Raw genomic sequence first — 13,577 nt, 5'->3', positions numbered from 1 at the left:
TCCACATGCATTTGGGCTTAGGATAAGTTGATATGAAAGGCTCTCCAGATAAAGTTTTTTCATGGGTGTAACATCTTCAATTTCTAGCACTTTTTTGGTATGTATTATACTTTAGTAAGATCTCAGCTTTGATCTTTGCTGTCTGGAAAGACAGTACCTCTGATGCCAGGCAAAAGCAAAGGAAACTTGTGTGATGGTTTGTCATTGTTGAAAGATCCATAAGGATCCACACATCATTCCTACTCTGTAGTCAAACTTCTGTGACTGAGGCAGAGCAGTCGTCAGTGCCTGTGTATGATGTACGTTTCATGCTCATGGGTTTGTCATACTGAGTTAGATTCTGGTCTGTGCCATGGTCTACGGATGCCATTAGCTCACCTACCTTCAGCCAGTGACTATGTAAACCTCTGGATCTATGGGTTCCGCCATACCTTTACAGTCAATGATGAGATGGAGACAGAGGGTGATGAATCTGCTTTAGCTATTTATGTTAAGCAAGCATTTAGTGAATGCATGTAAAAGTCTGTAATGATTGTGGCTGAATCTGATCCAATAAATCCTACCCCTGACTCAGGCTCTGTTTTTTTCCTGGTGATCCCCAGTTCCATGAGCAATCAGTCCTTCGGTAAAACGGAGGTGTCTCAGCTTGTCCCAGAGGGCTCATTTTGAGAGTGTGTGTGTCAGGTACCACCTTTGGCATCATTCATTTTTATCTCTCTGAGCCTGTTTCCATATTCTGACCTGGAAGGCTTTTAACACACCTCCAGCAGTTAGGCTGCATTAATGGATAGTGACCACTGATCTGCGCCATAAAAGGATAATAGTTTTGGCATCTCATTGGCATCTTACGGTCATCCTACCCTTCATGGATTGGGATGTAACTTGTCTTGTGCTTTACACTGCTTAGTGCTTGCATTTTGATCTGTGTGCATATGGGGTTTCAAAGTTTTGAGATATCTGGGTTCTAGGGCTCATCTGGATTCATATCCTGTTACCAAAGATAGGAAAACATTTCATTTATTCCTTCTGTTTTTGACATGCACCCCTGGTCTGAAGGAATTTGAAAATGTTACAGAAACAAGTGTACAAAGAATGCTACTGCCAAAACTTGGTTATGCATTGGAACGGGTTGCCCAGGGAGGTGGTGGAGTCACTGTCCCTGAGGGTGTTCAAGGAAAGGTTGGTCATGGTGCTTGGGGACATGGTTTAGTGGGTGACATTGGTGGTAGGGGGGTAGTTGGACCAGATGATCTTGGAGGGCTTTTCCAACCCTAATGATTCTGTGATTCTATAAAAAGTGTAGGGAAAGGGTATGACTGACTGAAACAGATGGAAGAACTGGGACCTTGTTTTATATTGCTTAGTTTCATCAAGTAGGATGCCTAAAGTGCTTCTGCTGTTAAAATAACATAAATGTATGATCTCATTTAACTTTTACATTTTATTGTAGGCATATTTATAGAGAGGCAACCCTGAAGAATGTGTATAAACAAAGAATTACAATAGTGTTGTATTGTAAACAATGAGCTGTGATGCTGAGGTTATCCTTCCAATTTTGTTACCCCACAAGGCAACCAAAAAAGTTTTTATATGGGCTAATGGAGACAAGACTATACTTACAAGTTGCAGATTACAATGCAGTCAGAGGTTAAGCTATTTCTTTCTGCTTGTGCTCTGAAATAGCATTTCACCTGACCTTACATATTGAAATACACTAATTTATTAAGATTTTAAAAGAAAAAAAATGTTTTGCTCTGTTAAATCAACTTGAGGAATATGTCTATAAAAACATATTTATATAGTTCATGAATTGTTAATATTTATGTGTGTGTGTTTTTTTTTTTCTTGCAGGCGTTCATGTCAATGTTTCAGATTCTCACACAGGAAGGATGGGTAGATGTCATGGATCAGACACTGAATGCTGTAGGACATATGTGGGCACCAGTAGTTGCCATTTATTTTATACTATATCATCTTTTTGCTACACTGGTAAGTTTTGACTTGCAAATACACTGTGCTTTTCTTTGTTTTAAATTACTCCCATACCTATTCAATGCTTTCCTCATCTAGTTAAAACTAATTGTGATGCTAATTTTCAGCATAGGGGGCTTTTGCTTTAGTTCTTTGATGTAGTAGAATTTACCCTACAGCCATGTGGCATAAGTGGGGAGCCTTTGTTCTGGTGTGAGTTGTTCTTCCTAAGATCCAAGTCACACTGGTAGACTAATAATATAATTGTTAACTGTCTTGTGCCTTCACAGTTCTGATGATTGCAGAGTGAAGCAAGCGCTTTTATTTATCATGTTGAAATGGTCCTCTCAATTTCCATTGCAGTCTCTTTGCAGCTGTAATTAAAGTCAGAAGTGTTAAGCCTTAGCATGCAAACTCCTAACTATAAAGCAGTGCTTTCCTGTTGTCTGATGCAAAATCAATGCATAGAAAATATGTGATATAGTATATCAGGCAATAAAAGGATGAGAATTAATGAAGCGGTTCCTGCATGTGTATGAAAACGGGTATTATATATAAAAAGATGTTTTTTGTGTATGCATTTCAAGTGAGATGATTACATTTTTCAGTAGAGACAATGGTATGGAAAACATGGTTTTGGAAATCCTATATCAATACGGGCTTGGCACCATATTTTGAATACCAACCCAGAGAAAATACCACACTCAGGGGAATAACCATTTTATCCACTTTTATTTCACTTCTACATTTTGTATTTTGCATTCACTGCAGTTTTTGATATACTTATTCATAGTTTCATTTTCTTCATTTCCTTTTTTTTCTCAGTTGCCTACTTAGTTGAGGTGCTAATTGTATTTATACTATCTCCATCAGTTTCCTGTTACATTTTTACTTTATTATGTGTTCTGCTTCACACATAATGACTGACTGATCAGACTGTAATTGTGGGTGCAGATTTCTTCACATGGGTTGAAATCCTCAATAAGTGGCAGTAAAGGGAATTCAGTTCTCTTGGAGCCCCTTAACCAAATTAGAATATAATCAGAGCAAAGGTACATTGTCAGCAGTTACATGGAACTTATACTTGTAAGGCGTATTGGGTCTAGAAAAGTAACTTCTTATGCCAAAGAAAACTTTAAAACTCCATGGGAAATGGGGAAAAAAAGCAAGAAGGAAGAGGAATTTGGTCATGAATTTTCAAGAAGTTACTAGTTAAAGAATCTTACTGCTTTTTTTTCCAGTATGATCTGGAATCTGTTTTGTTTTTTTCCTCTTAGATAAGCATTAAACAAGTAATAAAGTAGTGTCAGATGGCCTCTGTGCTAAAAATTCATATCTTAATTGTAAAATAACTTAGCTGTAAGAAATTTTTAGTATTCTGCTTTATGTGTTATGTTTTGAAAGAATTATCTGGGACTCTTACATTTGTTTACTCAAACTACTTATTTTGCTAGGAGCTAAGTCACCTGTCTGTACACCGTCCTTCAGTCCTTTTCCAGGGCATTCACATTTTAAGTCAACAGTCCTTGCTTTGTTCCATAAGTATATACTTCTAATTCACCTGTGCAAATTTTATATGGATGAAGAAACTATTTTTTAAGAGCACTTTGCAAAACTATCTGGCCTTATGAAATTGTTAGCTTCACTTCTAATATTTTACTCAGACCTTGGAAGAGAAAAGCTATGTAGGACAAAGTTGTCTAGAGGCAAAAGACAGGCTTAAAGAAAGAAAATATCATGGAATTGGTAAAGTAGCATAAAAACAGTTGGGCTGCTCCTGAAACCAAAAAGAAGAGATCTAAGAATAAACAGCCCTAAGTGAAAAACAAAAATGAAGTCAAATGGAGAAATAACTTTCACCAGCCAGAAGAAGGGGGAGGATTAGAATTGAGAAGTGATAATTGCCGGCATTTGGCAAAACAGACTATAGAGCTTTGGAAAGAAATGAATAGGTTTCACATGAGGAAGCAACGAAAAGTTGAAGCTCAAAAAACAAAACCTCTCTTGGAAGTGAAGACTGTTATTAGATGAGATGGCAGTGGAGGAAGTTAAACAAATAATAAGTTTGCATTTAACTTTTCTTTTGTGGTACGAGGTCTTCGGTTCTTGTTGAAGAAAGTGAAAATGGAGTTAATGAATGTCTTGATGCCTTGATACAAATCTGTGCATGAAGCAGCTGTAAGCAGTGATATATTTAACGAGTACTGCATTTTTTTTTGTCATGTGGAACGTAAAATAAATTTCCTTAACTTTCCTTAATTCACTGAGCTCAGGTACTAGACTATCATAGGCTGTATAAAGTATCTGAAGAAGAAAAAGACCATACTGTAAAATCCTGACAGAATGATAGCAAAACCTTTCATTAGCAATTAGGGATCAAAGTGCTTTGTACCACGGATTAAGTATTTTATCAGAACTCTGTCCTGTTTTTGCATTCTGAAGGCCATCTTAACTTTCACAGTTCATAGTAATCAGATCATCAAAAACAGTTTGAAGTCCTGTTTAAGTATGTGGCATATTTAATATGTGTTTTCTAACAACTGCAGGAAATTCTAAATATTGCCAAAGACCGTTCCCTATTTAAAAAAAAAAGAAAAGAAAAAAAAAAAAAAAAAAAAAAAAACACTTTTCTGAAGACTGGTATTTTATAAGTTTATGAGTGAAAGTCCTTTCTTTGTCTTCTTCCCAGTATGCTTGAATGACAGCAAACATCAACAGTGGTGAACAGATACAATTGTCTGCTCTGGTTGTCAGTCAGTGGTTCAAAACCAAAGAAATATTTTAGACCTGTAACACCTGTAAAAGAGATGAAATTCTTACTGATATCCCTAGGAAATTGGCGCTTGCCTGTAGAAGCTTGATATGTTTGTAAACATTTCCCTTGATCCTCGGAGACTAAAACCTTGGCAGTAGCTGTAAAGCTACATCTGTATGCATTTGCTGCTTTAAGACTTAAGTAATCTGAAGAGAGATGCTGAATGGAGGTATCCTCCCCCACCTATATCCATTCTCTGCCTGTTCTGTCTCCTTCACAGCTATATCTGTGAAATTTTCCCCTTCTTTGGCCTCTAGTCACTACCTTTAAAGGAAAATATAATCTGATATACACATACTTTCTTTTTCTGTGATTCTTCCTCCTAAAGGCATATCTACACAATATTTAATGGACAATAAATGAAAATGCATGTGTTTCCAACATTGTGGCTCCTGATGCAAACAATGACACAAATTTACTTCTCTTTCCAAGTGGAGTTAGCTACTTTGCACAGAGACATCGTGAGCGTTAAGCAAGTCAAATAAGCCAGAAACAATTTACTACTTACAAAATGACTAGCAGGCATATATAGGCAAGCAATATTAGTTCAACAAATGTCGAAGGCAGTACCCCCTTTTACATGAATAGCACCCTCATTTTTCCACTGTATTTAATAGTATTTCTTGAGAAATATAAGGCAAGCTTTAAAAAATAATTTGTAATTGTTTTGTAGATTCTACTCAGTTTGTTTGTTGCTGTTATTCTGGACAATTTGGAACTTGATGAAGATCTGAAGAAACTTAAACAAGTAAGAACATGTTTTTTCTGTGCTTGAAAGTATTTTTAGTAAAACATTTCTCTACCGTTGTTCTTATGGCAAAATATGTGAGACATTTCATGAGTATGAAGAAAACAGATGTTGAAAAAAATAGCCATACTTTGATGCATAGTTGGTCATTACACAATATAAGGTAGAAATTAAGAGATTATTAGAAGAAAAAAAAAAAAAAAAAGATTTAGAAAATAGCTTACATCATAGAATCATAGAATGGTTCAGGTTGGAGGGGAACTTAAAGATCATCTAACTCCAACCCCCCAGATTGTCATATATTTGAAATGATGTAAAAATCATAGCTAGGTAATCTTTTTGCTTATAATCTACTTATTGATAAAATGTTGTTTAGCTTATTTTTGTGTTCACAAAGGTTCTACCATGTGACTGCTGTACTTCAGCCTAAGTGGTTATAGGTCTGTATTTGCACTCCACTATGAAGAAAAGTGAAAATACAGTGTTTCCCCTATACCACATCAGACATGAGTAGGATATGAAGCATTAGCAAACCATGGACCCATTTCTGCAGAGGGTAAACTTTTCTAAGATGTAGTTCCCATAGCCTTTTGTAAGTAAAATTAAGTAAAAATACTTGATTCACAGCAAGGCAGACAATCTCCCTGACTTTAGGCCTCAAATGTTAAAATGCTGTGAGCCATATGGCAATATATGAGCACACTGTGGAACCACTGCAAGTGAGAGTACTGGCAAGAGCTGACAGACAGGAAGTGATAGAGGGGCCTTCGTTGAATGTGTTGGGTGAGTCCTAAAGACACTTGTCAAAGTTACCATGCTTGCTTGATTCTCCAGATTTGAGAATCAAGATTACCTAGAAGCCACTGTCACCAGCTTGAACCCCAGAATGAAAATCACATAAAATGAATATAACTAGTGGGTTCATGTTGGCCATTCTGACCTTGTGAGCAAATCACCACAGAGGAAGGTGTCTCTATGTTTTACGTAAATACACAGGTGTGATTTTATTTGTGCAGAGATGCAAACTAATAAGCATTTGCTTATTTCATGTGTGAGATAGCATACTGAGAGCTTAATGTGTCGAAAGTGCTTTTGAAATATTTGGGTTGTAGCCTTCTTTCACCCATCATTTGTTGGTGTTGTTTTTCTTAAATGTGCATCAGCAATTGGTGTAGAATTTTATTCTTTTAATCCTTGAAAAATAATCTCCCATACAATTTACTTATTTTGCACTGAAGCCAATGTGCCAAATTAACTTTCCCTTATTTTTCCATCCATATTATTTCTCTTTTAGTTTTAAAACTAAAGTTATGCATTTCTTCATTTATTATGTTTGTATTGGTTGTGCTTATTTTCTACAAATTTCCCATTTCTCTAAAAATGTTAAATGTGGATTTAAGGATGGTATGTTTCATGTATGCTCACTGAATAATAGCAATGTGTCAAACTACTATTCCTTCCCAAAATTCTAATATTCAGGGCACTACAAAATAAAAATATAGGCACTTTAAGATCTTCATTATATAATTCAATCTAAAAATCATTACAGCATTTGCTGCTGCAGTATTGAATATCAGTGTATACTGCAAATGCAGTGAGTTAGAAGAGTAGGCATTTTCTGGCACAAAGAAATATAAATACTGGGTATCAGTTAATCAGCTCACATATGTGAAATGAGAGATCTTATAGTAGATTCTGGGATGGCCAGACAATCTTGAGTTTGCAAATTGAATAGACCAAATCAAGTTTAGTCATTTTGCTCCTTACCAGTCTCAAGAGGTAAAATGATCTGAAATGAAAATGACTCAGATATACGATAAGCAATGTGATATCATACTGATAATCTTACAGGAAAATTTTCATAATGTCTGCATGAATTAGGAGCACGAATCAACTTTCTCAAGTGAACAGCTTGAGACGTAAAATCCTGTGGCTTTCCTGTGACACTTAACTTCTTTGATTCATAAACCACTTATAAATCTACACCTTTGCTTATGAGATGACAGCAACATGACTTTGTGTTTTAGGTGCACCCCTTTGAAACTGGTGAACAAAAAGCAATGATGAGAGGCTATGGTGGTTTTACCCAGCTGGGCAGCTAAACTCCACAACTGCTCTCTCACTTCCCTTCCTCAAAAGATGAGGGAGAGAAGAAAGTATGATGGAAATCAAAAAAAAAAAAAAAAAAAGCTCATGGGTTGAGATAAGGATAGTTTAAGTTTAATCAAAGGAAGGGAAAAGGGAGGAAAAATGAGCAAAGGACACACAGAAGCAAAGAGGGGGAAAAAATATTTTCTACTTCCCATCAATGAGCAATGTTTGGCCATGTCCATGGAAGCAGCACCACTTGCAGTGCTTGCCACTGTGTTAGCCCAAAATCTTCTTAGCGAGGTAGGAATCCTGTCTCCATAATAACTATAAATAGACCACACTCTATTAAAAGACATAAATATAATTATTGGAAAAAGTCCCTAAATTTCATAACTTTGAGAGTGGCAGCAGCACAACTACACAGGTTGGATGCTAGGCCATAGTAAAACAGATGCCCAAATGAGCAGACCTAGCTGCCAAACTTTCTAGCTGCATTGCAGTGTGGCACCATCACTTCACGCACAGTACATTTTATTTCTGTGACCAAGCCAGTATTTAAGGAAAAAGTCTGCACTTTGCCATTGGACATGCCAGTTTGGTTTACTCTGGCATAATGGTGCGTTCATTATACACCATTTTGACGTATGAACATGTCCAGGTTGGCTGACAGCGATTCCCTTGTATTCATGCTTTGAAATATTGCTTTACACAGTAGCCTCTTCTTGACTATTGCTCAATACTACCGAATATATTCTCTTCTGGTGTTTCATCCAAACAAATTCATATGAAATGAGTGTTATGGTTTAAAAATGCTTAAGATGAAAGAAAGTAAGAGATCGGTTCTCAGAGCTGAATCACAGGGAATTATTGGAATGATTGCACACCTGACTAAGTGACTAGAATAGAAAAGGTTTCCTGTGGGGTAAATGTGATGGTATCACAGGCTCAATGCTGATAGTGGCTGTGCACTATTATACTGAAATATTGGTTGTCTTATCTCAGAAGATAAAGCAGGAAGAGTTTTTAATTCAATGATATTTTGAATTCTCCACTAAAAATAAACTATAAGAAGAAGGAAGATTGTGAGGTAACTGTTATGTTTTAATCAAGACCATTTCTATAAGGAACAGATCTGTATCACTGCAAAGGAAGTTTTTTGACATCTATAATTCAAAGCTCAATGGTGCCAAGGGATAAATCAATCATTCAAACTGTTAATGTAAAAGACATGGATTTGTTAAAAATGGTCAAACTATAACGCTTTCAGAAATATTTCTGTCCTCGTGTTTGCATTTTTTTTTCTCTACACTTAATGGCTGTTAACTTGGGGGCATTTTCAAATTATGAAGTACTGGATGATTTTCAAGGAAGGAGGGAGAATATGACACCTAGCTAATAATCCATTTGGGATGTATACTTCTTAATTATAACTTATTTTCTTGATCTTGATAACAGAAATATTATTACTTATCTTTCAGATTATTGAGAAGGGACTAATTAGCTAATATTTGCAATGTACTCTAAAATGTAAAGTGATATATAAACACTTGGTATTCGTGTTGGTTCAGTAAATGTGTTTACATATGAATAAATCCAAGCAAAGAATACATTACACAAGTAGGAGATTATAAGTAAGATTGTAAAATAATGTAATTAAAAGCTAGTAAACTTTTAGAATTAAATGTACCTGTGTGAATTTATATCCTCAATTTATTTAAGGATATACATCATGATTCAGTTTTCAATTAGATCACTATATAATATTCTTTCCAAAAGTCTAACCTCGTATAGGGCAAAGAACACATACAACTCACTTTAACAAGCAACTAGCTGATATTTTTTCTCTTTATTGTACAATGTGTGATGTGTGTATTATTTATGGCACAGTATTCAAGCTTTGCTGTGAAGACAAAACTATTAATCGCCTTCCTGACTTTCTATGGTGCTCTTCATAAGTATCTAGACCAAAAATAACACTTGTAAAAGATTGATTTAAGTGATTTACTTAGCTTCACAGGTGTACATAGGAATAGAATCTATTTTTCTAAGACGCCATTCAGTTGGTTTAGGAACAGAATCATTCTTCGTATTCTTACAGCTCTGTGTTTCATTCACAATATGTCTCCCAGCCCCTGCCACATGTCTCATCTTGGCTTTGTTTGCCTTGATAGCTCATGTCAAGTGAAAAGGGGTTGTACAATAGCTCATGTTCACTAGCTGTCTGTACAATAAACTTGATCCTTTGCTGCAATACAGACTGACCCTAACACGTTAGCTCATCTTCAGATACGAGGTTGATCCTGCTCATCCTCCAGTGATGCCCTCTTCTGTGGTGTTCAGTGTTCAGTTATGCAGATGACAAGGATCTAAGGAACAAGAAATCTATCAGCTACAGTCTCTCTTTCCTCCCCTTTTATTCCTTTCTTCTGCCCCCGTCCATAAACTGTTGCTTAAAATTTAAGAAGCTGAAAGGATTTCTTTGAAAGCCAATTTTTGGACTTTTCTTTTTGGATATTCAGTTGCATTGTGTGAGTTATAATCCAGGTGTTGTTTGACTACTTCAAAGAACTCTTAACAGATTGTGAAGCATAACTTTCCTTCACAACAGCTCTGTTAACTTTTCCCGTTATATTTTCCACATATTTACTGCTTACAGGTTTCAGCCCCAGAGGTTGTCAAAGCTGAGAGAGTATGCAGTAAACATAATTGCTTTGTACTTGATCTGTTCTTATACTCATTTCCTAGACATCTTCTGCTGGTCATATCAGAGACTGGACACTGGTGAGATGGACCTTTGATCCAACCCAGTGCAATCATTTTTAAACCTCTAATTTTCCATAATCTGAATGGGATTTCAGAAGCAATTTGCAGGTAGCACAATGAAGAACTAAAGTCATAGAGCTCATTGATGATTAAAACAATGTACCATTTAAGTGTGTTGTGTTTCCACAAGGGAAAGAGCAAGCTTCTCAAGCATCTCTAAATGTAAGCAGTTGCCTAACTTCTTTGGCCATGTTATCCTACTTCTGTAATCCTATTTTCTGGAACTCCATAGTTAAAATAGATGTAATTTCAACAGTAGTAGAAGATAAAATATTCTTGATACGCTTTATACTTATGATAACAACCCCTGCTTACCTTACTAACTTTGAAGGGTTCATTTTAAGGCTTGTATCAGATGAGATTGTTGTGTCCCTATTTTAGAACTAGAGAATCAAAGCTGAAGTGTCATCTTTGGGTTCATATATAATTTCACAACATCTGGATTTTCATACACGGAGAGGAGGAGAACAAAGTCCCTCCAGTGCCTAGGCCCCTCAAGTCAGACAGGAATATCCATCTACTTTCAATTACTGAAGTCACACATAAGTGTAGTCCTGCTGCTTCAAAGGAATATTCCCTTAGGGAAGGTCAGATTTCTGTCATACCATCACACAGATGCTGTCTTTGCTCTCTTGTGTGCATTTAAACATGAGTACAGATTGCATTCATTACTAAAAATATTTTCTCAATACATGCATTACTACCTAGCAACAGAAATTCTTGGAGGAGTGATTAGGAATATGCAGTAAGGACATTTTTCTTCCAACTTAATGAAATTTTTATTCTCACCAGATATACAGATATACCAGATATACATTCTCCTTTCCCTCCCCTTCTGCTCCATACCATAAAGTTGATACAAGTTTTTTTCCCCTGAATCCATATCTAAGCAGTATATGCAGGAGGATGCAAAGATGTGTATAAATATATATATATAGTGTATATTTTTAACAAATCCTGCCTTTACAAATGCATTATTTTTGCCTCTGTGCTTTTAAAAACAGCAGTTGTTTACTATGTTTAGTTTCTCTTTTTTAAAATCTCAATGTTAACTCTTTGATGTTGAAAACAGAAACTTTCATAAACAGAGAAGCCTGGAGATAAAGATAGCTTCTTTGTTTGTTTTGTCTTTTGTGATAGATTCTTTGTTTTGGCAACAGTTAATGTCTGAACAGCTCAATTTGACGTCAGTGACTTAGGGTCAGGTTTTAAAATGCTTAGAAGCTTTCCAGAATGAAACAGTTCAAGAAACATCAGTATTCTTGACAGGACTTTCATAGTGAAAGACAAGAAAGAAACCATTAGGTACTCTGTTTGATAAGAAGGAGCAATTGTAGCAGAATAAAGTTAATCAAGACTTGGGTACCATCCATTTGATGATGGCATCTGGTTCTGTAGTACTCCTTGCTGTCGTTTTTGGTGGTGGTAGTGATGGGGGCATAAGGAGTAGGGAGGTACTGCTACTAGAATCCACTACCACCTGATCATCCAGAACTACAGTACAGCACCAGAAGGGTACAGATGTCTTTAAAAATAAACAAAAGAAGAAAAAAAAAAAAAGTTTTAAGTGTTAATCCATTTAGTCTTAAAATCTGCCTTGGTTTTTCTTTGATTTTTTTCTAGTTTTGTTGTTAGGGAAACAGAGCAATTAACACTTCTTTTTTTCTCACTAAGCAGTTACTTCTGTTCCTTCACTATTCTGCTTGGTACTAAGGTTAGAAAATCCCCAATTTATAATGACAATTTTGGCCTCCTACTATGTAAAAGAAGAGTACCTGGTGTTTACTGAACATTATACAACATATTTCTGGGGACAATATTCTAAAAATGATTTTGTTACTGATCCCTTTTCATGCAAGAATGCATACATAAAATTTTGGTTAATGTCAGTGAAGACAGGGTAAGTTAGTCTTTAAAAAATTGCGCTTAGTCCTTCCACATTATTCTCTAAAGTAGAACTAATTCAAATAAAAGACTCAAATCAAAGATTTATACTAAGTAGGATAAAGTAGTTCTTCAATATTGTAGGATTCTGATCACCATAGCATCTCTTTGATTTTAAGAGGGTTACTGGAACTTAGTTGCTTGTAGAGTTGTAATTTTTATTCAACTAATAGCAGCACTCACATGCCAGAGAATTCCAACTTACATCCCAAGAACAAATATAAAATTTCCTTTCTGTGATTGCCATAGTTTTCAGGTTTGTTTGTCTGTAAGCTGGAGAAAAAAAAGCAAAATGTATACCTTTGATCTTAAGTTCACATGCAATCAGTTCAAAGAATCATAGACTATGCTGAGTTGGAAGGAACCCACATGGATCATCAAGTCCAGCTCCTGCCTCTGCACAGGACCACCCAAAAATCAGATAGTGTGTCCCAGAGCATTGTCCAAATTCTTCTTGAACTCTGGCAGTCTTGGTGCTATGACCTCTTCCTTGGGGAGCCTGTCTCAGTGCCCAACCACCCTCTGGATGCAGAACCTTTTTCTTATAGCCAGCCTGAACTTCCCCTGTCCCAGCTCCATACCATTCTCCCGGGTCCTGTTGCTGTCCCAAGAGAGCAGAGCTCAGCACCTGCCCCTCCGCTCCCCTCATGAAGGAGCTGCAGGCCGCCATGAGGCCTCCCCTTAGCCTGCTCTGCACTGAACAAACTAAGTGAGCTCAGCCTCTCCTTATACATCTTCCCCTCTAGGCCCTTCACCATCTTTTCTGGCCCTCCTTTGGACACTCTCTAACAGCTTTATGTCTTTCTTATACTGTGGCACCCAAAACTGCACATGGTTCTCGAGGGGAGACTACACCAGTGCAGAGCAGAGCAGAACAATCCAGTCCCTCAACCAGCTTGCAATGGAGAACCTGATGCTCCCCAGGATGTGGTTGGCCCTCCTAGCTGCTGGCTACTGGTGGCTCATATTCAACTTGCCATCGGCCAAAACACCACAATTCCTTTCTGCAGTGCTGCTCTCCAGCCTCTTGTCCCCCAGTCTTGTACTCATTCAGGATTACCCCTTATCTACTTGCTTTTGTTAAACTTTTTATTATTGGTGATTGTCCAGCCCTTCAATTTGTCAAGATCTCTCTGCAAGGCCTCTTGACAGAGTCAACCATTCCTCCCAATTTAGAGTCATATG

General features: G+C 36.7%; 1 protein-coding gene across 2 annotated transcripts in view; it reads left to right on the top strand.

Annotated features, from left to right (window-relative positions):
- NALCN (sodium leak channel, non-selective) overlaps positions 1-13,577 on the top strand; it is a gene marked incomplete at both ends in the record, with an annotated part of 220,901 nt that overhangs the window by 129,124 nt on the left and 78,200 nt on the right. For both annotated transcript variants that reach the window (XM_082751957.1, XM_082751956.1), the window contains 2 exons: positions 1,852-1,989; positions 5,460-5,534. In XM_082751957.1, the coding sequence (XP_082608083.1) occupies positions 1,852-1,989; positions 5,460-5,534 (213 nt within the window). The remainder of the gene's footprint in view (positions 1-1,851; positions 1,990-5,459; positions 5,535-13,577) is intronic.

The sequence above is a fragment of the Aythya marila genome (genome assembly GCF_965140915.1).
Source record: "Aythya marila genome assembly, chromosome: 1".
Lineage (NCBI taxonomy): Eukaryota > Metazoa > Chordata > Aves > Anseriformes > Anatidae > Aythya > Aythya marila.
Note: the sequence above shows the minus strand (reverse complement) of the source record. Positions and strands in the feature narration are given on the sequence as shown.